A 26,581-nucleotide genomic window follows, 5' to 3' on the forward strand; every position below is an offset into this window, starting at 1 on the left:
TATTTCCTTGTTTCTCAGATGTCAAAACATTTCAATAGGGTCTGAGGTACACAGGCATTCTCTTCACAGGTTCACAGTTTCATTTGCACCCTGTTTATCGTATGCAGCCTCAACCTCAGGAGTGATCACTGCCTCTTCCAAAGATGCCCCGCCATTGACCATTGCATCCTTCAAGGTTTCAGATAGCTTCCTGATCAGTTGAACAATTTATTTGAAAAATTACCTCCGTTTCAGCGATGCAATTAAAAATAGAATTATACTTTGGACTTTGGTGCTTCTCAATTAAGCAGAAAGTTAGAATCATAGGGAGTTTATGGCACAGAAAGAGGCCATTTGGCTCTTTGTGTCTGCACTGCCCAAAAAATCAGCCACCCAGCCTAATTCCACTTTCCAGCATTTGGTCCATAACCCTGCAGGTTATGACAGTTGAAGTTTGCTTCTTCAAATTTGCTCCTTCAAATTTTCATAAATCAATTTACCAACACTTAATTAAAGGTTTGAGGGCTTTATGGATTGTTTTTTTGATAATTACTATGGGATAAGGAAATCTTTTCCTAAGAAAATGGTTCGAAAATATCTTCCTTGCATTAAAATTATTAATTACCCCTCAGTTCATCTTATTAACCTGTGATGTTTGCATTGCCTGCCTTCCCTAATCAGAGTCGTATCCATGATCTGATAGCCACCAGAAAAAAAGAGGCTAAAACATGTCAAACAAAGCAAAATCCTAAGATATGAACTTGAATATTGTGTAAGAATACTTTTGCATGACGTGATTTACTTTTATGCAGAAAGAGGTTATGATCTGGAGTGCACTACCTGCAAGTGTGATGGAAGTAGATTCAATTATAGCTTCCAAAAAGGACCTGGATAAATGATTGAAGGGGAACAATTTGCAGGAAAGTGTGACTAATTGGATTGCTTATTCAAAGAGCCAGCACAGGCATGATGGGCTGAATAGCCTCCTTCTGTGCTGTAAGGTTCTATGACTGGGGTATTTCACGAAATGCCATTTCTTCCAATTATTAAGTAAAATGAGACAAAAAATGTGCAGCGCATTTTTGTTCTGTTCTGGCCTGAAATTGTATCTAATAAGCAGTGAAGTTAAAAAGCAATAACCAAGAAAAGAAGTTGAATCGAAATTAGCCATTAATTAAGAAAATTCCCAAATCCCATCTTATCCTATAAACTAATCAGTGCGGGATTGCAGTCGTTCAGCATGACTTCAAAACATTTTCGTCAGGTTTGTGAGTCTAGATGTATCTTTAATGCCTTGAGATTTGTCGAATGACAATGCTAATCAAAAAGCAGAAGTAATAGAGTAAACTATGTCGAATTAGGTGGGGAGGAATTTCTGAATTTGTGCAGCTTGTCTGAATGGCTTTCCCAAAAGACTAGGCGAACAGAACAGCAGATCAAAGCATACAATCGGAGCCTTTATCTCAGAACCAAATGGACTTTTATGTCTCCCAGCTTTGGGTATGCTCCAAGATTTTGTACAGAGCAGTCAGCTGACGTATCTAGTAGATCTGTACATTATTTACACATTTACTGAGTAAACTGGCTCTACTTGTCCTTTCCGCCTCCCAAATAAAAATGTCACAAAATTCCTTGGATTGTCCCAAAGGAATTTTGCTGTTGCTTGTGTTTTAAAATCTTTTATTTTGTGTGGGTAGGTGTTTAAGATTAACATTCCTTTACACTGTTAAATTCCCATAAAGGATAGGTGAGTGGCCTCATCATATAACCTTCTGAGAAGCCTCAGTTTAAACACTGTGGCAGATATTCTGACACATAACCATAAGTCCTGATGCAAGTCTGGTTTACCCAGGGTAAATGAGATTGTAAGTGATCCAGAGGCATTTTTGGGTTACTCTGGGTGGAGTGAATTAAAATTGGACATGACGTAACTAGTCATTTCCTTGTAGCAAGAAAGGGGAGGCGATGGCACAGTGGTATTGTCACTGGACTGGTAATCCAGAGACCCAGGGTAATGCTCTGGGGACCTGGGTTTCAATCCCACTACAGCAGATGGTGGAACTTGAATTCAATAAAAATCTGGAAGTTTAGTTTACAGAAAAGTCCAATGATGTCCATGAAATGATTGTAAAAACCCATCTGGTTCATTAATGCCCTTTAGGGAAGGAAATCTGTTGCCCTTACCTTGCCTGGTCTGGCCTATATGTGACTCCAGACCAACAAAAGCCACTCACTTGTAACAAACCACTACAAAGACACAAAAAAGGGATGAAACCAGACGGGCCACCTAGGCACTGGAAATGACAATGGCAATCTCAGCCTTGTCGACCCTGCAAAGTCCTCCTTACTAACACCTGGGGGCTTGTGCCAAAATTGGGAGAGTTGTCTCACAGACTAGTCAAGCAACAGCCTGACATAGTCATCCTCACAGAATCATACCTTACAGATAATATCCCAGACTCCACCATCACCATCCCATCCCACCGGCAGGACAGACCCAGCAGAGGTATACAGTCGGGAGGGAGTTGCCCTGGGAGTCGTCAACATTGACTCCGGACCCCATGAAGTCTTGTGCCATCAGGTCAAACATGGGCAAGGAAACCTCCTGCTGATTACCACGTACTGCCCTCCCTCAGCTGATGAATCAGTGCTCCTCCATGTTGAACATCACTTGGAGGAAGCACTGAGGGTGGCAAGGGCACAGAATGTTCTCTGGGTGGGGGACTTCAATGTCCATCACCAAGAGTGGCTTGGTAACACCACTACTGACCCAGCTGGCTGAGTCCTAAATGATATAGCTGTTAGACTGGGTCTGTGGCAGGCAGTGAGGGAACCAACAAGAGGGAAAAACATACTTGACCTCATCCTCACCTACCTGCCTGCTGCAGATGCATCTGTCCATGACAGTATTGGTAGGACAGTCATTGTGGAGACAAGAAGTCTTGCCTTCACATTGAGGATACCTTCCATTGTGTTGTGGGGTACTACCACCATGATAAATGGGATAGACTTCAAACAGATCTAGCATCTCAAGATTGGGCATCCATGAGGTGCTGTGGGCCATCAACAGCAGCAGAATTGTACTCAAACACAATCTGTAATTTCATGGCCCAGCTTATCCCCCACTCTACCATTACCAACAACCCTGGTTCAATGAAGAGTGCTGGACGGCATGCCAGGAGCAGCACCAGGTATACCTAAAAATGAGGTGTCAACCTGGTGAAGCTATAAAACAGGACTACTTGCATGCCAAACAGCATAAGCAGCAAGTGATAGACAGAGCTAAGCAATCTCACAACCAACGGATCAGATCTAAGCTCTGCAGTCCTGTCACATCCAGTCGTGAATGGTGGTGGACAATTAACAACTCACTGGAGGAGGTGGCTCCACAAATATCTCCATCCTCAATAATAGAGGAGCCCAGCACAGCACTGCAAAAGATAAGGCTGAAGCATTCGCAACAATCTTCAGCCAGAAGTGCCGAGTGGTTGATCCATCTCGGCCTCCTCCGGAGGTCTTCAGCATCACAGATGCCAGTCTTCAGCCAATTCAATTCACTCAACGTTATATCAAGAAACAGCTGAAGGCACTGGATACTGCAAAGGCTATGGGCCCTGACAATATTCCGCCAATAGCACTGAAAACTTGTGCTCCAGAAATTGCCCAGTTATGTCCTGTATACAAAAAGGACAAATCCAACCCAGCCAATAACCGCCCCGTCAGTCTACTCTCGTTCACCAGTAAAGTGATGGAAGGGATCATCAACAGTGCTATCAAGCGACACTTGCTTAGCAATAACCTGCTCATTGATGCCCAGTTTGGGTTCCACCAGGGCCACTCAGCTCCTTTACTGCCTTGGTTGAAACATGGGCAAAAGAGCTGAGCTCCCGAGGTGAAGTGAGAGTGACTGCACATAACATCAAGGCAGTATTTGACTGAGTGTGGCATCAACGAGCCTTAGCAAAACTGGAGTCAATGGGAATCAGGGGGAAATCTCTCCACTGGTTGGAGTCATGCCTAGCACAAAGGAAGATGGTTGTGGTTGTTGGAGGTTAGTCATCTCAGCTCCAGGACATCACTACAGTAATTCCTCAGGTTAGTGTCCTAGGCCCAACCATCTTCAACTGCTTCATCAATGACCTCCCTTCCATCATAAAGTCAGAAGTGGGGATGTTCGCTGATGATTACACAATGTTCAGCACCATTCACGACTCCTCAGATACTGAAGCAGTCTTCAGATACGAATGCAGCAAGATCTGGACAATATTCAGCCTTGGGCTGACAAGTGGCAAGTAACATTCATGCCACACAAGTGTCAGTCAATGACCATCTCCAACAAGACAGAATCCAACTATCGCCCCTTGATGTTCAATGGCATTACCATCACTGAATTCTTCACTAACAACATCCTTGGGGTTACCATTGATCAGGAACTGAACCGGACTAGCCATACAAATACTGTGGCTATAAGAGCAGGTCAGAGGCTAGGAATCGTGTGGTAAGTAACTCACCTCCTGACTCCCCAAAGCCTGTCCACCATCTACAAGGCACAAGTCAGGAATGTGATGGAATACTCCCCACTTTCCTGGATGAACGCAGCTCCCACAACACTGAAGAAGCTGGATACTGTCCAGGACAAAGCAGTCCCCTTGATTGGCAGCACATCCACAAACATTCACTCCCTTTACCACCGAAGCACAGTCGCAGCAGTATGTACCATCGACAAGCACTTCAGGAATTCACCAAGGCTCCTTAGACAGCACCTTCCAAACCCATGACCAATACCACCTAGAAGGACAAGGGCAGCAGATAGATGGGAACACCATCATCTGGAAGTTCCCCTCCAAGTCACTCACCATCCTGACTTGGAAATATATCACCGTTTCTTCACTGTCGCTGGGTCAAAATCCTGGAACTCCCTTCCTAACAGCACTGTGCGTGTATCTACACCACATGGACTGCAGCAGTTCAAGAAGGCAGCTCACCACCACCTTCTCAAGGGCAACTAGGGATGGGCAGTAAATGCTGGCCCAGCCAGCGAAGCCCACATCCTGTGAATGAGTAAAAAAGAAGAAAGAGGAGAATTTTCTCTCCTGTTTCTCACATGACTGCTTTCCCATTGTAAGACAATTAATGACAATATGGTAGTTAAGCGCATGTTAAAGGCTGTGAACTTCAATCATTGTAAATCATTCAGGGTGCACTACAAACAGAGTTAGTGTTTCTTTCTTCGTACTTGAAGATATGGGCACCTGTTAACAAAACTGTGGCATTTATTGCCCAGCCCCTAGTTGCCTTTGCGAAACTGGTGATGGGCTGGCTTCTTCACCTGCTGAAATCCATGTGGTGAGGGTGCTCGCTCAATGCAGTTAGGTCAGAAGTTCCAGGTTTTTGACTCAGTGATGATAAAGCCATGCACCATGTATGCCCAAGCCTGGATGGTGTGTGACTTGGAAGGTATTTGCTGCACGTTTCCCCTCAAACGAGACTCCCGGATGGTATGTTGCCTCCCTGGTGCTAGGGTCAAGGGTATCTCAGAGCAGCTACTGGACATTCTGAAGGAGGAGGGTGGTCGTGGTACACATTGGTACAAACGACATAGGTAAAAAAAAGGATGAGGTCCTAAGAGCAGAATATAGGCAGTTAGGAAGTAAGTTGAAAAGCAGGACCTCAAAGGTCGTGATCTCAGGATTACTACCAGTGCCATGTGCTAGTCAGAGTAGAAATAGCAGGATATATCGGATGAATACTTGGCTGAAGAAATGGTGTGAAGGGGAGGGTTTCAGATTCCTGGGGCATTGGGACTGGTTCTGGGAGAGGTGGGACCAGTACAAACTGGATGGGTTACACCTGGGCAGGACCGGGACTGATGTCCTAGGGGGAATATTTGCGAGTGGTTGGGGAGGGTTTAAACTAAATCACAGAGGGATGGGAACCTATGCAAGGAGTCAGAGGAAGGGGAATCAAGGACAAGAACAAAAGCCAGAAACGGGAATAAGAAAAGTGATAGGCAGAGAAATCAAGAGCAAGAACCAAACAGGGCCTCAGTGAAAAATAGTGGGAATGGGACAAGTGATGTTGAAAAGACAAGCCTTAAGGCTTTGTGCCTTAACGGGAGGAGCATTCGCAATAAAGTGGATGAATTAATCACGCAAATAGATGTAAACAGGTATGATATAGTCAGGATTATGGAGTCATGGCTGCAGGATGATCAGGGATGGGAACTGAACATCCAGGGGTATTCAGTATTTAGGAAGGACGGACAAAAAGAAAAAGGTGATGGAGTTGCATTGCTGGTTAAAGAGGAAATTAACACAATTGTGAGGAAAGATATTAGCTCTGACGATGTGGAATCTGTATGGGTAGAGCTGAGAAACACTAAGGGGCAAAAAATGTTAGTGGGGGTTGTATATAGACCCCCAAACTGTAGTGGTGATGTTGGGAATGGCATTAAACAGGAAATTAGAGATGCATGCAATAAAGGAACATCTGTAATTATGGGTGACTTTAATCTGCATATAGATTGGGCAAATCAAGTTAGTAACAATGCCGTAGAGGAGGAATTCCTGGAGTGTATGCAGGATGATTTTCTAGAACAATACGTTGAGGAACCAACTAGAGAACAGGCCATCCTAGACTGGGTATTGTGTAATGAGAAAGGAATAATTGGCAATCAAGTTGTGTGAGGCCCCTTGGGGATGAGCGACCATAATATGATAGAATTCTTCATCAAGATGGAGAGTGACATTGTTGATTCTGAGACTAGGGTCCTGAATCTTAATAAAGGAAGCTACGATGGTATGAGGCGCGAGTTGGCCATGATGGATTGGGAAACGTGACTTAAAGGGATGACGGTGGATGGGCAATGTCAAGCATTCAAAGAGCGCATGGGTGAACTGCAACAATTGTTTATTTCTATCTGGCGCAAAAGTAAAACAGGAAAGGTGGCCAAGCCATGGCTTACAAGGGAAATTAGAGATTGTATTAAATCCAAGGAAGAGGCATACAAATTGGCCAGAAAAAAACAACAGACCTGAGGATTGGGAGCAGTTTAGAATTCAGCAAAGGAGGACCAAGGGATTGATTAAGAAGGGGAAAATAAAGTATGAGAGTAAGCTTGCGGGGAACATAAAAATGGACTGTAAAAGTTTCTATAGGTATGTGAAGAGAAAAAGATTGGTGAAGACAAATGTAGGTCCCTTACAGTCAGAAACAGGGGAATTTATAATGGGGAACAAAGAAATGGCTGACCAACTAAATACATACTTTGGTTCTGTCTTCATAAAGGAGGATGCTAATAACATACCAAAAATGTTGGGGAACACAGGGTTTAGTGAGAGGGAGGAACTGAAAGAAATCAGTATTAGTAGGGAAATAGTGTTGGGGAAATTGATGGGATTGAAAGCCGATAAATCCCCAGGGCCTGATAATCTACATCCCAGAGCACTTAAGGAAGTGACCCTAAAAATAATGGATGCATTGGTGGTCATCTTCCAAGATTCTATCGACTCTGGAACAGTTCCTACAGATTGGAGGGTAGCTAATGTAACCCCACTATTTAAAAAGGGAGGTAGAGAGAAAACAGGGAATTATAGACCAGTCAGCTTGACATCGGTAGTGGGGAAAATTCTGGAGTCCCTTATAAAAGATTTAATAGTTGAACACATGGAAAACAGTGGCAGAATCGGACAGAGTCAGCATGGATTTACGAAAGGGAAATCATGCTTGACAAATCTACTGGAATTTTTCGAGGATGTAACTAGTAGACTTGATGAGGGGGAGCCAGTGGATGTGGTTTATTTGGACTTTCAGAAGGCTTTTGACAAAGTCCCACATAAGAGATTAGCATGTAAAATTAAAGTGCATGGGACTGGGGGGTAACGTATTGAGATGGATAGAAAACTGGTTGGCAGACAGGAAACAAAGAATAGGAATGAATGGGTCTTTTTCCGAATGGCAGGCAGTGACTAGTGGGGTACTGCAGGGATCAGTGCTGGGACCCCAGCTATTCAAAATATATATTAATGATTTAGATGAGGGAACTAAATGTAATATCTCCAAATTTGCAGATGACACAAAGCTGGGTGGGAGGGTGAGCTGTGAGGAGGATTCAGAGATGCTTCAGTGTGATTTGGACAAGCTGAGTGAGTGGACAAATGCATGGCAGATGTAGTATAATGTGGATAAATGTGAGGTTATCCATTTTGGTAGCAAAAACAGGAAGGCAGATTATTATCTGAATGGCTATAAATTGAGAGAGGGGAATGTCCTCGTCCACCAGTCACTGAAGGTAAGCATGCAGGTGCAGCGGGCGGTAAAGAAGGCAAATGGTATGTTGGCCTTCATAGTGAGAGGATTCGAGTACAGGAGCAGGGATGTCTTGCTGCAATTGTACAGGGCCTTGGTGAGACCACACCTGGAATATTGTGTGCAGTTTTGGTCTCCTTACCTGAGGAAGGATGTTCTTGCTATAGAGGGAGTGCAGCAAAGGTTTACCCGACTGATTTCTGGGACGGCGGGACTGACATATGAGGACAGATTGAGTTGGTTAGGATTATATTTGCTGGAGTTCAGAAGAAAGAGGGGGGCTTTCATAGAAATCTATAAAATTCTAACAGGACTAGACAGGGTAGATGCAGGAAGGATGTTCCCAATGGTGGGGGAGTCCAGAACCAGGGGCCACAGTGTGAGGATATGGGGTAGACCATTTACGACTGAGATGAGGAGAAATGTCTTCACCTAGAGAGTGGTGAGCCTGTGGAATTCGCTACCACAGAAAGTAGCTGAGGGCAAAACATTGCATGTTTTCAAGAAGGAGTTAGATATAGCTCTTGGGGCGAAAAGGATCAAAAGATATGGGGAGAAAGTGGGAGCAGGCTATTGAGTTGCATGATCAGCCATGATCATAATGAATGGCGGAGCAGACTTGAAGGGCCGAATGGCCTACTCCTGCTCCTATTTTCTATGTCTATATTTCTATGTAAGCCACTTCTCTAGCTGTGGGCCAGATCTGAGCAGGAGTGTGAGGGATGTGGCAAGAACCATTGCCTAAGAGGTAGGTTTTAAGGAAGGTTTCACAGGTGGGAGTCTTTGTTCTTGTGGTGAGTGGAGTGAGGCTCTCCCATGAAGGATGATATACGGTATTTTCTAAAGTGTAACACCCGGAGTTTCCTGGCATTTGCACTCTCTGAGATGTGCAATTTGAGAATCAACAAATACTATGTCTTAAAAGATCGCAGCTGATACTTGGGTGATCTTCACATGAATTAAGTGGATAACTGAATTAGGTCCAAATTCTGCATTATTTTAACTATGTCAATATAATCGTGCATCCATAAATTACATCCATCTGTATAATGTATCCCATGGATAATGTTTCTCTTCCCCCAAACTATTTCTTCATTCTTGCAGAATGGCCTCCACCTAGTGAACATTTTAAACGCTAACATGTTAAGTGAACTTTGAACATGGTTTATTCGATGTGGAGAGACTAAGAGCTGTGGAGCCACATTTATTAAGTTTATAAAGGGATTACTGATGCGCTAGACATATAAATCATCTTTGGACATACGGCAATTAAAGCAACTTTTGAGCTGCTATTAGTGGGAAGGATATTTGGTGCAGCTGATGACTTGAGAGATGTCATGGACCTGAGATGGCCACATGAACCCCCGCTTTTTATTTAAGGTTCACATTCTTGTGTTCAAATCCCTCCATGGTTTTACTCCTCCCTATCCCTGTAAACACCCCCAGTCATGTTATCCCTGAGAATCATGTTCCCCCAATTCTGTCTTCTTGGACATTGCCCACTTCCTTCACCCCCACCACTAGGAGCCAACTGCTAAAACCCTCTTGAATCCCCTCGCCAGCCTTTCCACCTTCCTCTCTCCTCCTCCATTTAAGATGCTTCTTAAAACTTACCCCAAATACCTTATGTGGCTCGGTGTTTAACTGATAATGCTTCTGTAAAGTGCCCTCTGATGTTTACAACTTTAAAGGCGCTATATAAATTCAAGTTGTTGCTTGGGGAGGGTCGAAGCAGCAGCTGGACAGCGGTCAGCAGAAGGCCATCTGAGGGAAACAAAGGAACAGTCCATGGTGTAGTATAAAGGGTTCATAGCTATTATGCTAATAGCTAACATACATCATCAGTGATGTCAGATCACGTGTGATCAGAGCTCAGGTAGAGGCAGCTCTGGAAGGTGCCTCGTGCTTATCTGTTATACCTGTACATGGTTGTACATGGTATGAAAGTTCCTAGAGGCCTCGATTCCAGCAGTCTATGTTAAACACACCCTGGGACCATTTACACCGTGGGCACGTGGCAGTCAAGTAATTAGTGGGGAGCAGGTTTCAGGAGGAGAATTGGGCAGGATGCCTAGGGCAGGAGGGGCTGCCAATTGTCCAGGACTTGCCTACAGCCTCCACAAACTGAAGACTAATCTCCACAGCACTGGTGAGTGAGGAGACCTGAAGAGAAATTATAGGGTGGAATCGTCCCAGATTGGCACAAGGTGCAGTAGCGCGTGGGGAAAAAGGGCATTTTACCCACCGGCTGCAATGGAGTCTTTTCGCACCATGTTGTCCCATTCCCGACATGTCCTGCTTCATTCATAATGCATTCCAGGGTAACATGCTGGATCGCTGGTGGGGTGGCCTCTGATTTGCCCACCCCACTGTCACCTCAGGCTGTCAGAAATCCAGGCGCTTTAATTAAAGGTCGCTCCTGCATAGAGCTAGAACTCTCTAAGGGATCAGAAACTGCAGCAAAGTCATGGCTGCCAAAGTGGGGAAACATGCTGCCCCCAAATTTAGCCACGCCTCCTTCGAGCACCTATTGGATGCAGTGGAGGCTCACCATGAAGTCCTCTACCCCTATTCTGAGCGAAGACCATCAAACAAGGTCACCAATGCAGCATGGTGGCAGTGGTGGTCAGCGCCAATGCCCTGCAATAGAGGACAGCCATCCAGTGCCGGAAGAGGATGAATGATCCCTTTCATTCTGCCAGGGTAAGTCACTCTTCTCATTATTCTCCCCTCACACACTCAAAAACTCACTACACATCCACAGGGATCTCACTCACTGCCAGTTCAAGGGACATCACCATCCACTCTCTCACACACACCTTCATCTGTCCTGCGGATCGTGTCCACATCCCATCCATGGCACCACTCACCACCCACACATGACAGGCATCCTTCTCATCTGGCCTGGCAAGCATCCTGCTTACACTCTCCCTATCTGTCTTCTTGCAGGACAAGCTGGCACACAACAACAGGAAGAGGTCGCAGGCTGGTGGAGGAATGCCTGGCATCAGAGTCCTCACAGACTTTGAAAACAGAGCCATCCAGCTGGCCGGTGAGGATCTGGACTGTTCCTGTGCTGACGGTGAGGTTGACGGTGAGGTTGACGGTGCTCAACCAAGTGAGGATCCAGTAGTGCAACATCCACCAGACAACCATGCTGAGTGGTGTGTCCTGTTTCACAGGCCACTGCCAAGCACTAATTATCTCCCCTTGCTTTCACACGCACATCTGGGAAGCAGCAAGTGGTTCACAAGCCAGGTCCCTGACTCAAGCCCCGAAGACACCTCGAAGGAAGAATCTGATGACACCCTAATTGAAGACCCATCGCAGCGCTCACCCACATCCTCCACCAGCGCAGAGACACATACTTCAGCAGGTCCTAGTTCTAGAGTAGCCTCCGGGTCGCAATCTGGTGAACACATTGCACTGTCTGATCCACAGAAGGCAGCGGCAGGGACTTCCAGGTTTCCGGCACTCAGAGGACTGCTGGAGGCCTGGAATCTCCTGAGTCTGAGTCAAAGGAGGAAACTCTGGACTCGGCTATATCTCAGTTGCAGGAGCTGCAAAGGCAAGCTCGGGAACATCAGGAAGGGATGTCTGCTGCACTCCTCAGATTGCAAGGTACGATGGATGAGTCTGTCCGCCTTCAAGCTGAGGTGCTGGTGCCCGAATGTCAATGCACTGAGGTCAACACCGGTAGGATGGTGGACGTCATGGACACCTTGGTCCAGGACATCGGTCCTGCACTGCTGGGTGGGCTGAACTCCATCACTGACACCATAGTTGGCCTCCAACAATATGTACACAAGAGGGGTGCATGGCAGCTCAGTCTCACTTCAGGTTCCCCTTCTCCTCGAGGAGTCAGCCAGGGTCCCTTGGGCACCCATAAGGAGGAGGATCAGCAGGTGCACATCCCGGGGCCATCCATCCAAGTGACTCTGGGAGTATCCGGCCCATCTGAATCCCCTCTTCCGGTGACACCAGTAGCTCCAGCTCCACAGGCTGAGGAGGGTTCCACTGCCACACAGCAGGACCCCGAAAGCAGGCCTCCAAGTCTCAGCCCTCTAGAGGACACCTGCCAAGGTCATCACAGACAGGGTGTAGCAGTCAGCAGGCTACCTCCACCTCCGCTGTGGATGTCGGGGGAGCACCAAGATGTAGCGGGAGGGTTAGGAAGGTTAAGAAGATGTAGCTGCACAGTCTAGGCACGGGTGTTAATCACTTGTACATAATGTTTGACTACTATAAATAAATTCCCAAGAATGCCTCCCTTCTATGGCTCGTCGTTATGATGAGCAGTGTTTGTGTTACTCAGATGTGAATCCTTGGTCCCTGCACAAGATAAAGGCAGGTGTCTCAGTCCTAGGCCTTTTCCCTGTGCAGTGTGTAACCTACAGACCAAAGTGATGGTCCGGCTTCAAACTCACTGGACACATCAGTGATACCTGCACCTCGATGTTGCTTGTCATTGCTGCCAAAATGTCATGGGCAGGCGTCACAGAGTTCCGTCATTCTCTCTGTGTGCTCTCAGCACCTTTGTGGTGGGGCTGGCCCCCATCTCTCCACCATCTGTGACCAGTGATGCTGTGCTCCTGAAGGGGTCAGGTGCTGTAGGCTGCATCTCCATGATATGACCCTGATCACAGAGCGAGCTGCCCTCAGCCAGACAGGAGTCAGACATTCTCAGAGGCAATGTGAAGATCTATGTAATGTCCTCACTGCATGTCATCATCATCCTCCTGGAAGCTAGTGATCGTCAGGGCCTCCAGTGCATCTCCATGACCACTGAGGGTATGTGCGCTGCCATGAGCCACACAGGAACCAAACATCCATAGATGCAAAGTGAGGATGTCTGGACTGTCCTCACTGCATCTCGTCATCATCCTCCACTAATCTAGAGGCTATGAGGGCCTCCCAAGCGCGCCTGCCTCGCCTGGCCTGTGTGATGGCCTCATTGCAGGCAACCTCGCTTTTGAGGACCTCATCACTGTCATCCCTTTCAATGTCCTCCTCATAGGAGGAAGCATGCAGCTCCTCCATCTCCTCCTCAGCCAAGTCCTCCCCCCTTTGCAGCACCAGGTTGTGGAGCGGCAGCAAGCGACGATGATGTGCGACACCCTCTGGTGACTGTTATTGCAGGGCTCCACCGGACGTGTCGAGGCACCAGAACCTCATTTTCAAAATGCCTATCGTTTGCTCCACCGAAGTCCAGGTTGTGGCATGAGCTCCGTTATACTGTCATTCTGCAACAGTCTGAGGCCGTTGCACGGGCATCATCAGCCATGTCCTCTGCGGAGTCCCCTTGTCCCCGAGAAGCCAACCCTGCAGCCTTTGTGGACCCTGGAAGACGTCAAGGATCTGAGAGCTGCTAAGGATGTAGGAGTCATGGACGCTCCCTGAGAATCATGCACAGACCTGTAGGATGTGTTTGTGGTAGTCGCAGACCAGCTTAACGTTCAGTGAGCGGAAGCTCTTGCGGTTGACGTAGTTGATTGCTTGTTGCCAGGGAGGTCTAAGCGCTACATGAGTGCAGTCGATGATAGTCCGCACTTGTTGAAAACTAGAGATCTGTGCAAATCCCAATGCTCTTTAATACTGGTTTTCTTGATCCTGGGTGAAATGCACAAATTCTGTGCCTTTGCGAAGATGGCATCCGTGACATCCTGGATACACTTGTGGAGGCTTGTGAGGTCCCACACAGGTCACCTGTGGAGCCCTGAAAGGAGGCACTGGTGTGAAAATTGAGCGCTGCAGTCACTTTCAGGGTCTCTGGCAAAGGATGGTCTCCATGTCCCCGTGGCACCAAATCCTGCAGCAGGTGGCCCATGTGACCGACCAGTTCCTTAGACATGTGCAATCTTCAGCGATACTGATTCTCGGTCATCTGCAGGAATGACAGGCGCCACCTATAGACGCTGGGTCTAGTGAGGCGCCTTTGAGTGACGGCTCTCTGTGGATCTTCAGCTGCATGCACAGCAGGCCCTGTTGCCCCTTCATCTTGAGGGAGGTGCTCCTCCCTTTGCCGAGCCAGGCACCACTGCTGCACTCTTCTTCTTCTTCTCTGCTCTCTGTAAGCCATGAGGAATACTGTTAAATCACCAGGCTTCATGATCCTTATGTTCTCCTGCAGGGTCAAAGAGAGAGACACATGTGTTAGCATATGTGTACGAAGAACCTCCCTTGGTTAAGTCTGAAGGCCCCTTCACGCATGCAGGTGAGTGCTGCCCATCACTTGGTTGGCCAGTGTGTAGTGTGCTCATTGGCTGTCCGAAACCCCACCAAGCTCCGCCCCACTCCACTTGACCAATTGGCAGCAGCTTCGGCCATTGGACTGCATGCTGCGCTCTCAGCTCAGGCACAGGCATTCTCCAAACCCACACTGCAAGGCTGCACTGTTAGCTTGAACCATGATGGATACTGGTCCAAACCTTAATAAAGACATTGCAGTCTCCACCAGTGACTGCGCCATGGCCACCTTTCGCAAGGGGATTCTACAACTTGCCAAGTCGGCCAATTGTTAAGCTGCTCCCTAAAACGCATGTTAATATGCAGTCTCCACCTGAGTGGTGAAAATTTCTCGAGCATTTGGTGGCACTTTGATGCTTTTGCGTTGCTTGAGCGGGCAGTAAATCTTCAGAGGCCTGACTCTAAGCGTGTCAATGGAGCTGCAGCTGAACAGTCTCAGCTGCGGAACAGTGCTCACTTTTGACAAGCTTTTCCAAGTGCATGGCAGCTTTCCTCACCCCCCCCACCCCTACCCCACTTGCCTGTGCTCCCCGCGAATGCGTGGTGCCTCTTCCTTGATGTCCTGTGGCCAATGCTCATGCACGCTGTGCAAGATTGTATGCACTCACCTCTGAGTTCCCCTCGAAGTTCAGGTCACCAGGTGCACGCCCTTTAAAGGCAGTCATGAAGCACGCCATTCTGTAGTCACGCTGACATGGGCGGTAAATTTGATGTGGTGGAGGATTCCGGCGAGCAGAGCTTATAATTAGATGCAAATGTATTAAAATGACACTCCCGACGTGCGGCAGCGGGAAACGAGGCCCGCCATTGACGGGTGGAGCAGACGATCACAAACTGGTTTCATGATGGCGTAAACTGGCTTTTGGCCTTCTCTCTATATTGCCCATCCCCGCCTGCCATAATGCCCAGCGCCAACAGGGGCGGGAAAATTCCGGCCAGAGTGACATTAAAAAAAAAGGTCTTTTTAAAAAATTTCCTTTGATCATTTCAAGAACAGTAGAACATACGAAATAGGAACAGGAGTAGACCCTTCAGCCCCTCGAGCCTGCTCTGCCATTCAATAAGATCATGGCTGATCTGCTTGTATTTCGAATTCCACATTCCCATCTAACCCCGATAACCTTTGATTCCCTTGCTTAACAAGAATCTATCTACCTCTGCCTTAAAAATATTCAATGACCCCGCCTCCACCGCCTTCTGAGGGAGAGAGTTCTGAAGTCGCACAACCCTCTGAGAGAAAAAAAATTCTCCTCATCTCTGTCCTAAAAGGGCAACCCCTAATTTTAAAACAGTGCCCCCTAATTCTGGACTCACCCACAAGGGGAAACATCCTTTCGACGTCCACCTTGTCAAAGCCGATCAAGATCTTGTATACTTCAATCAAATCACCCGTCCTCACTCTTCTAAACTCCAGTGGAAACAAGCCCGGTCTGTCCAACTTTTCCTCATAAGACAACCCATTCATTTTCATTTATTATTGCAAAAATGTTGGGGGATGAAAGGCTGTTTGACCCACAGGCTATTGGATTTGTTAAACTTAATCCAATTGAATATCAAAGTGACGGTTGGCTTTCCAATTGGCTGTGGGAAGGCAGTGTGCCTGGAAAATGGACCAAGGGCAGGAGTGTGTGGGAGGGGTGTGATGATTCAAGCTGAGAGGTCGTGTGATGATAGCTCCAGGAAGTTGACAGCCTGAAGTGCAAGAGAGGCCTCAGCTTTTGTTGTGGAGCTTGGAGAACTGCTGCTGCAACACAAAATGGATAAGGGTAATGGGTAGGCATTCCACCTGGCAAACAGCCCCTCCCAACCCACTTTTATAGGTCAGAGATCATTAACTATTCAGAGCGGGTTCCAGTCAGCAGGCCTGCCCCTGTCTCTGTCCCCAAGGGAAATTCTTAGTCACATCCGAAGAGGTGAGACAACAACTGTCCTGAGGGTAAAAGAAGAGCAGGCAGTTTTTAGGCAGCTGTGCCCACCTTTCCCCCCCTCCCCCACCCGCCGACTCTGCAGATTTTCCTGGAGAAAGTGGTGGCATGGGCTGAAGGTCGGGAAATGGGGTAGCTTGCTGGGTCTTGTCTCACTGCTGTGACCTACATTTATTGGGCAGGTTGATGCGGGAGGAACATCTAAGCCAAGGCAGAAACACTTTGTCATTCTTGGGCAGTGAGGCTTAACAATGTGAAGAAAGAAAGAAGTTGTCCATTAGAATCTCAGGATGTCACAACATGCTTTACAGCCAATAAATAACTTTTGAATTGTAATCGCTATTGTAATGTATGGAATGCAGCAACCAATTTGCAGACAATGAGATCCCCATGAATAGAAATGTGATAATATCACAAATACTCTATTTTAGTGATGTTGGTTGAGGGATAAATATTGTCCAGGACACTGTAGAGAGAGAACTGCTCTGCTTTTCTTCATGTGGTGACCATGGGATATTCATCATTTGGCACAGCATAGAGCAACATACAATACCATGATGTGGTCGGGCATAGGTTCAACCCCCATGTGTGCTGAATGCTGCAGTAATGTGGAGATTGGGCGCATAGAAGTCAGGAACCTGTCTAGCAGGTGGAACACTCCAAAGGAAGATCAACAACAGACTGCTCTTGCACATCTTTGAGTGAGTGGCTGATGGCACTGAGAACAACTGTCTCTTCAGACACTCATGCTTTGGCCGGTAATAAAAGTGGACCTTCTTTAGACCCTGGACATTGGCCACTCACAGTTCACCAAAGGTGGGCTTTTATTGGCAGCAGAATAATCCTCAGCTATACTCCGAAACAGAGCTGCAGTTTTTTAAAAAATGATTTGTTCATGGGGTGTGAGCATGCTGGCTAGGCTAGCATTCATTCCTTGTTCAGAAGGCTTTTTTTAAAAAAAGAGTCAACACCACATTGCTGAGGATCTGGAGTCACCTGTAGGCCAGACCAGGTAAGGATGGCAGATTTCTTCCCTAAAGGGCATTAGTAAACCAGATGGGTTTTTATGACAATCAGCAATGGTTTCATGATCACCATTGGACTTTTAATTCCAGGTTTTTTGAAATTGAATTTAAATTTCACCATCTGCTGTGGTGGGATTCAAACCCGGGTCCCCAGAGGATCACCGGATTACTAGTCCAGTGACGATACAACTATGTCACCTTCTCCCCATGAGGTCAGTATGCGTGAGCAGAATGATGGGGCTGTCAAGTTACAACTGGGTGCCCGGATTCTAGTTTGAGTCAGTGTCAATGTGGGGGAGCATAAAATGCAAAAAGCTGCAGATGCTGGAGATCTGAAACGCAAAACAGAAATTGCTGGAAGCATTCTGCGGGTTTGCTAGTATCTGTGGAGACAACAGGGGAACTAGTGGGGGCAATTTTAGCCTCAACCCATCTGTTGAGGAACTGATGAGATTGGGTGTGATACTGGTTTTACATCTTCTCTAACTTTAGTCACTGAGAACTAATATTGAGCAGAGTGTGAAACTGGCATTCCGCCCGAACCCATGGTATTCCTGTCTGATGAGTTAGGTTAGATGCATTTTTTGTTTGGCGGGGGGGGTGGAGGTGGGGAGGGGTTGGTGTTTGGTAAGGTTGGCAGGTATGCCATTGGGAGGGCGTGGTGGGTGTGTGGAGGGTTTGCCAAGGGGCTGGTGAGTGTGCAGGGGGCAGTGCCAGGTGTGTTGACCTGGAGAGAGATAGATGTGCTGGACACACAATGGCGAATGAGTTGGGAACTATAATCTGCCCTGTAAGGTGCAACCTTATACTGGCAATTGTATTCCTCCACTTCAGTTGGATGTTGCACAGTTTGGACCAATTGCCACTCGGCAATGTGATTTAACTCGGTGCTGTTTTCTCTGTTCAGGGAATGGTGCTTTTTGCATTGTGTGTGGGAAACAAAAGATTAGTACTTGCAGCTTGATCTGAGAGGAGTAGAAACTGTTCACAAACAGCCTGATAAAAGATGCAGGTTTAGTGTGTGACGGCAGGAATTGAGTGGAGGAGTTCACCGTGCTTCATGACATGCACAACAGGCTCTGTTCTGTTTTGTTTTGATTATAAAAGGATATTGAATGTTTAGAATAAATTGCAACAAGTAAACAGTGTGTGATAGACACAGTAAGGGCATTGTATTTTCCATTAAAGGGGTATTGTCCTCATGAAAAGATGTTTGACAGACCCTCTTTATTTTCTTGACAAACTCCAATGATGTTCTAATTGAAATGATACGCGCTTGTTCCCCTCTCCTAACAAAATGTAATCACTTTTCATTAAATTATTGCCAGTTTTATTCCTTTTAGTTTTGTTTCCTCCATTCCACTCCTAGTTTTTGCCCCTCGATGTTCAACTCCTGAAGGTACTGATTAGTACCCTCTATTGACCCTCAAGTGTTGAGGACCCTTAGTGACAACAACTTGGACTTGTGCAGCGTCAAGGGACTTTAATAAGAGAAAAAAAAGAAAACATATTCAAGAAGAGGTGACTGAGAGGGCAGTTTGAAAAGATGGGCTTTGGAAAGGTTCTAAAGAGAAGAAGAGAGTTTGGGAGAGGGGATTCCAGACAGGAGGGCCATTGAGGGTGGAATGCACACAGTCAGTCGATGGAAAGATTTTGAAGGGAATACAGCTGGAGTTGGTTGTAGCGATATGTAAACATGCAAGGAAATGGAAGGATTTGATGTTAAGGACAAGGCTTTAAAATTGGATGCTTGCGGGGAAAAGGAATAACTGGGGTGGGCAAGGATTGAGGTGATGGTCGAACGGGGCATGATACGCGAGAGGATGCAGGCAACTGAGTTTTGCACAAGATGGAATTTTTGGAGGATTCATGTTGGAAGATCAGTCAGCAGAGTGTTGGAGTAATTGAGTCTGTGCGGGTTAAAATTGTAGATAGGGACTTCAGTAGCTTGGGAGAGATTGAGGTATGGGTGGAAATGGTAATGTTATGGAGGTAGAAGGAAGCAGGTTTGATAATGTAAGCTACTCAGTTCAGGGTTGAGCACAATACCAAGTTCACTATTCCATAGTGGAGGGTAGAACTGCCATGTTGCTTGTGTTCTCATGTGATGCTTTAAGATGTATAGGGGTCCCTGGACAATGATGACCTGGCTACTTTTGGCCTCTTCCTATCCCAGGGTCCCTGAGACGATTTGTCATGTCCCCTCATGGCCACACAGGCTGGGATTGGGTTAATGGCTTCAACCAAACGACAGCACAAAGTTTTGGAAAAACATGTCTGGCCGGCCTGTTCTGTGTTTATCTTGCTTTATAAACCTCTCCTGCCTCTTCAGCGCTGATTGCGATTGCTGCTGCCTCCATCTGAAGACCAAACTATGATAAGCTGTATAAATAAGTTGGTGGGAACGAAACCTGAAGGCCACATTTCTTTTCCACACAGATGGCTTATGTGCATCAACATATTCAATTTAGGTGGTAGTTTTCCACTATGTTTTAAGGGGCCAGTGCACTTGTTAATGTGTTGCAATTATCTAATTTTAGTTTAAGGGGCCAATTTCCCTTTTTTTGCTCAAATTAGTGTAATAAAATCTATCCACTGGTCAATTATGGGCGCATGAGATAGTGCAGGAGGGTGGCTCTAGAGTCACATTTATATCAAAGCAGTGTTGCCAGCTCTAAACATATGATGCCACCACCAAGATGGATGCCAGTCATGCCTCAGTGGGTAACAGTCTTGCCCAAGAGGCAGAAAGTCACAGGCTCAAACCCTCGCTTCAGAGACTTGAGCACCTAACCAGGCTGACAATTTAATACTTCACTGAGGGAGTGCTGTGCTGCTGGGGCTCCCATCTTTTGGATGAACTGTTAAGATTTCGTTCCCCTCTCAGGTGCATGTAAAATATCCCGTGACAAAATCCAAAGATGCCACCATCCTGACGATATTTATGCCTTAACAGCTTGCAAAATGTAAGGGGGAATTTGAGGCCCTCCCCTGTGACATGTTTGGCGGCAGGAGGGCATTTAATCATGTGGGAGGGTGGAGGATGGGCACCCCTTCCTGCCTCCACACTGATTAACTCTGTGGCGGGAAGGCCCATGGACAGCATTCCCAACCCACTGCCAAACGAGGCCCTTAAAATAACAATTAACGTCTGCTTAAGGGTCTCATTGATTTGATGAGATTTCACTTACTCTATGAGTGACTTGGAGATAGTATTTAGTTTTTCTTGAAACTATTTATTTACACTGTTTACAAAGACCTTATGGTAAGTACTTTGTTCACTGGACACATTGTTCTGTGTCTTGCTCTCTTGGAGCCTCTTGGTCATTTGCTCTAATGCCATGCTTACATCATGAAGAACATCATTGACTGATTAAATAACCATTAACCATTTACTCTACACTCATTAAAAACAGTGCTGGGCGGGAGGTTCACCTTTCAGGGAGTGCGACAAGCAGTGACTGTTGAGGTTGCTTGTGGGCTTCCAGGATGGGGGTGTCCCCTTTTCAAAGGCTCTCAGTGCCTGATTGAGGGACCTGGCATCATAAAGGGGGACCCGCTGAGAGCCACCCTCGTGCCCTTGCTGCCGACCTTCCTCCTTGGCGAACCCCATCGCGCGACCCTCTTCCCACTATCACTTACCTGTGGCTCGGGATCCATGAAGATCCTCGGCTTTGGGATGGATGTTGTACCAGCAGCAGCCAGTGTCTCCCGGTGGCACTGCTGTTTAATGGAGCTGCTGCCTAAGTGGCACTTAATTTGGCAGTTCTTCCCTAATAGATGGTGGGCTCTGGCCAGCTCTTCAGACAGTGGGTGAGAGCTCCATCACCCCCATTAAATACTGCACATAGAAGCTGGTCATTCATTGCATTGCTGTTTGTGGGATCTTGCTGTGCATACATTGGCTGCCATACTTACCCAAAAACGATAGTGACTACACTTTGTAATTCACTTTATGCGGAGCACTTTGAGCCATCTTTGAGGATGGAAAAGGTGCTGCATAAAGATAAGTTCTTTGCTTTAGTAAATCCTATCATTACATATTCATCTCCCTGAATAAACCTTTCCTATGAGCTCTGGTCCCTCCCTGTTATAATCAAGCTGAGAATTTAAGCACTGATAAAATGAAACATCCATAAACGCCACTGTATTCATGACCCTTTGTCTCTTCTGTTTCCCGCATCCTTTGGCCAGTAGTATCTGCTGCTTTGGCATTGGGACTAAATGCCACTAAAGACCTGCCAGATGTAAGCAATGGTTGCCATAGCATGACATAGAGCTACACAGCCAATGCCAAAGTCTGGGGTGGATGTGGTCATGATGTCTTTGCCCTTATTTTGAGGTCAATCAACGCAACTTTGGAGGATTTCACTCCCAGAATCCTCTGTTTCTCATCTTCGGCCTCAAGGATCAGCCTGCTAACCTGTGCGATTCCTAACTTAACCTTCACATTAGATAAGTTGGCATTTCCCAGGTTGCCAGCTTGGTCCACTCCCTGGCAAGTTGGCCAGAGCTAGTGCTCCCATCAGAAACTCGGTTCCTTCATCACCCACTACATCTTCCTCCGTAGCATTTATTTGAGGTAGAACCAGATCCCTTCAACCTTGGTGTCCTATTTGGCCCTGAGATGGTCACATATCTACTCCATCATCAAGAATGCCTACTTTCACCTCTGTACTATTGCCTGTCACTGAGCCTGTCTCGACTCATCTGCTGCTGAGGCTATCAGCTGTACCTTTGTTACTATCGGACTTGACCATTTTAATGCTCCTCTGGCTGGCTTCCCACATTCCACTCTCCATAAACTCAAGTACAACCAAAACCCTGCCGCCCATGTCCTAACTCAAGCCAGGTCCTATCCACCCATCACTCCTGTGCTCGTTGACTTACTTTGGCTCCAGGTCCAGCAATGCCTCAATTTTACAATTCTCATTCTTGTGTTCAAATCCATCCGTGGCCTCAACCCTCCCTATCTCTAACCTCTTGCAGCCCTACCACCCTGAGAGATCTCTGTGCTCTTCAATTCTGGCCTCCAGCATTTCCCTGATTTTAACTGTTCTACCATTGGTGGCCGTGCTTTCAGCTGCCTTGGCCATAAACCCTGGAATCCCCCTCGCTAAACCTCTCTGACTCTCTATCCTTCTTTAACCCCTAACTCTCTGTCCAATTTGGTCACCTGTTTTAAACTCTCCTTATGTTGGGTGGTGTCAGATTATGTAAATTAATGTTCCTGTGGATTGTCTTGGGACATTTTATGTAAACCTTTCTCAAAAAGGGCTTCTTTCCCTTACATTTAAAGATACAATATAAATGCAAATTGGGGTTTACCCTCTTGTTAAAACGTATCACACGGAATGCAGCCAAATCACCATGCAAGTATGTCCTTATCCTGGGATGAAGCAGGCTGTGATCCCCTTTGTGTGGCAGGGATGAGCTTTGGCTTCCTGCTGTGCAAGGTTACATTGAGTGTTTGAAAAGTTTGAGAATAAGGGGAGGAAGTTGCATCAGTATGCATAATGAGAGAACCCAGGAGTGCCGGGGTTGGTTCATCAAACAATCAGCCTTGCAGTTCCTCCCAACACACAGTTCAACTCCAGACCTTGAGAGTCATTTGCTGTTCTCTTTAATAGAGGATGTTTATGTTCTTGTAGGTGGAAAACTTTAAAAAGGGAGAGAGCAACTAGAGAAATGACAGGAGATTTGTGCAAGTGCAACTGGAAATGTGAAGGATACTGGAACAGAGCATGCAGTGGATTTTATGTTGTTTTGTGGCATTAGGTGCTGAACCTGTTTAACATGACTCACAGATCACAAGCGCCGAAGACCAAAACTGACAACCATTTGAGCATAAAGGTATGTGGAATAATAATACGATAAAAGGGTGCAAAAAGTAAACTTGAAAGTAAAACAGCAAGTGTTTATTGTTCTCAATAATCTCAACAACAGAAGATAAAGTGGGTCAAGTTGTTAATTTTCTTACTTAATCCTTTGTGAAAGTGCACAGTGTTGCTAATGTTGGGGCAGCCTTTATCAAAAGGAACAAAGATAAATACATTATTTTAGACAATGTTGTTAACCACGTCTCCTCCTTGGTTATTTAAGTATCGCTCAGCTCACAATTGTACCTCCCGGTTCATGATATAAACAATACTGCCAGTACAGCTTTGTGAGTAGAATGGCTAATGAGAACTGTTACTTGTGGAGTTGGTGAAGCTGTTTCGGGATGTTTCAGGACAAGGTCACATTTTATTCACTGCTAGAATTTTGTTTTTACACGGAATACTCCTTGATGACTTCGGTAAATGTTCTTTTGATATCCTTGTTACTGTGGAATTGAGTCACACGATGAGCGGAGGATTAAAGTCGGTTGTGAGGTTGAGAGTTTTAAGAGAGGGCTGTTTATGTTTATGTTTGGCAATGAGATGTTTTTTCCGCAGTGAATACTGACTGGGGAAGCGAGCTGAGAATTCCCGGACTAGCTCCTCCCCAGGTTCATCCACTCGAATTAACTTAATTCAAGCCAAGCCAAAGTTCACCCGTCAGGAAGAGCAGCAGCAACAAAAATATGTTTGATCACAGCTGCCATAAAGTGGGAGTTGACTGAAAGACCAAAAAGATGACTGGCACTTAATGGTTATTGACTTACCAATTTGCCTAACTGACTCTAGATATTTAATGCTGTCACTGCAGTCTGTAATCTTTGCTGTGTGCTGTGTTTTAGTTTTGATTCCGGGAGACCGGCATCGACAGCCGACCCTCTCGCCATGTATGAAGCAATAACAACTTGCATTTATATAGCGCCTTTAATGTAGCAAAGCATCCCAAGGAGCTTCATTATCAGATTATAAAAGCACAAGAAAAGCTAAATACTGTGGATGCTGGCGATCTGAAATAAAAACAGAAAGTGCTGGAGTTCCAAAGAAGAGTCATATTGCACTCGAAACGTTAACTCTCTTCCGCTTTCCACAGATGCTGCTAAACCTGTTGAGATCTTCCTGCACTTCCTGTGTTTATTTCATTATCAGATAATGTTGGCAGAATGCGGATAATAGTCTGTGATGCCGACACAACCAAAGTAGAAGGAGAAGTTAAACCACGTAGAGAGATATTAAGGCAGGTGACCAAAAGTTTGGTCAGTGCTGCAGTAGGATTTAAGATGACTCATAAAGGAGGAAATTGAGTTGGATTTAGAAGGCAATTCCAGAGCTTCGGACCTTAGGTAGCCGAAGGCATGGTTGCTTATGGTGGAGCAAAGGAAGTCAGTGATGCACAAGAGACCATGGAGCACAGAGGCCTTGGAAGATTGTGGAGGTTACAGAAATAGTGAAGTGTGAGGCCATGGAGGCAATTATGAGAATTTTGACATTGAAACATTGATGGTCTGGGAGCTAATATAAGTCAGCGAGCAAGGGGTTGATGGATGAACAGAACTTGGCATGAGCTAGGAAATAGGCAACAGAGCTTTGGATGAGCTCAAGTTTATGGGCGTGGAAGGTGGTATTCTCAGCATGAGGCCATTGGAATAGTCACATCTACAGTGTAATGTATCTTCTTTATGACTATCATAAGACTAGGTTTTCATGGGTGTGCAAGTTCTCCACTGGGGGGAAAGGAGTTAGGCAGAAGCTGGCACATGAATGTTGGTCCACATAGGCACATGTGGAGACCATTCAGCACTTTGAGCCTGATATAGGCACAGGAAGAGAAAGCACAGCCCCTCAAGTCTGTGTAGACACAGGAGGAGGCCAATCACCCCCTTAGGAATAGGAGTAGGTCATTTAGCCCCTCAAGCCTGCTCCATCATTCATTTGGGTTTATTCACCGCCTTCTCAAAGCCAACTGCGGACAGACAATATTTGCCTCAACGCTGGAGCACATCTCATGTCCTCTCTTTATCATCTCTTTTGAGACAAGGTTCTGTATTTTAATATTTATTTTCTATATTTCTGTATTTTTTCAGCCTTATTGGGGATTGTCTTTGTATTCAACTGGTGAATTGCCTTGTATCCAACCAATTCTGTGCCTGCTAGTTGCCAGTGCCAGCCAATACACTCCCTTTGCCAGTGGCAAAGCTTATGGGCAGAATTTTACGTCCCGTGGATGGGCGCGCGCCCGAACCGATCGGGTGTAAAATAGCGTGCGATGACAACCGGAGAGCGCCCTGACGTCATCACGCACTTGCGCAATATTTCGGTCGGCGGGCACGCATGAGCGTCGGCAGCGCGCCCATCAACAATTAAGAGGCCTATTAAGGCCATTAAAGTATTAATTAAGAGATTTTCACTCCCCGCCCAACCTTACGGTTGGCGGGTGGGCGAATTGGCCAGGCAGCCTTTGCGTTTTTGAGGAAACCTCATCCACGGGCGGATGACATTAATGAAGAAAAATGTTTTGACAGAATTTTTATTATATATATGTTCATGTGAGTGAGTCCTATGTGGGGATGCTTTTTTCAGAATTTCCAAATCTTTATTTTTGATTGTAAAATTCTTCAGCTCCCTGAGGCAGCTCCCTGCCCTGCGCCTGCACTGACTTCAGCATTCGGCCTCTTCCCGCCCCCCACCCCGGCAGTGCTGAGCCTTTCAGCGTGTACTTCACGCTGGCTGGCTGTTAATTCACGAGCTAACGTGAAATCGCTGCTGGGGGCCGATCGTGGGAGGGGGTGGCGGGAGGTGCGGTTGGGGGGGTTGCCTGCAGTGCCCGCCCGATGAGCCGAAAATCCTGCCCTATATTTCAGGCCAGGAGCTAGACAAGATCTGTGGTGGTGTGTGTTACAGTTGACTCAGGGAGTCTGAGTTGCTCTGGCAACATACACTTTTACGTGCATGTTGTAGCCTGGAATTATAGATAGTGATGGTAGAGGCTCCAGATTTCTTGATCAATCACATGGCTGACCATGCAGGAATCTCTTCAGCTCCTGCTGCCGGCCATTGGTGTGTGTTGGAAGGATTAGCAGGTTGATACTCAACCTGTTTGGCTGTGTTATGAATGCACCTTCCGTGGCCATCAAGTCCTGGGGTGGGACTCACACCAAGGCCAGGCTTCTGGCTCAGAATAAGGGACACCACTCACTGCATCACAAGATCTATACAGGGCAGC

General features: G+C 46.4%; 1 protein-coding gene across 7 annotated transcripts in view; it reads left to right on the forward strand.

The window, feature by feature from the left end:
* Positions 1–26,581, forward strand: part of plekhg4b (pleckstrin homology domain containing, family G (with RhoGef domain) member 4B) — a 332,728-nt gene that overhangs the window by 121,481 nt on the left and 184,666 nt on the right. For 4 of the 7 annotated variants that reach the window (XM_078539460.1, XM_078539459.1, XM_078539461.1 and 1 more), the window contains exon 1: positions 23,069–23,335. The exons of 2 other annotated variants lie outside the window; for them this stretch is intronic. In XM_078539460.1, coding sequence (XP_078395586.1) covers positions 23,279–23,335 — 57 coding nt within the window. In that variant the 5' untranslated portion in view covers positions 23,069–23,278. Of the gene's footprint in view, positions 1–23,068; positions 23,336–26,581 lie in introns of those variants that run through there. One more of the 7 variants, XM_078539457.1, reaches the window with a different exon arrangement.

This window comes from Cetorhinus maximus, chromosome 3 (genome assembly GCF_964194155.1).
Source record: "Cetorhinus maximus chromosome 3, sCetMax3.hap1.1, whole genome shotgun sequence".
Taxonomy (NCBI): Eukaryota; Metazoa; Chordata; class Chondrichthyes; order Lamniformes; family Cetorhinidae; genus Cetorhinus; species Cetorhinus maximus.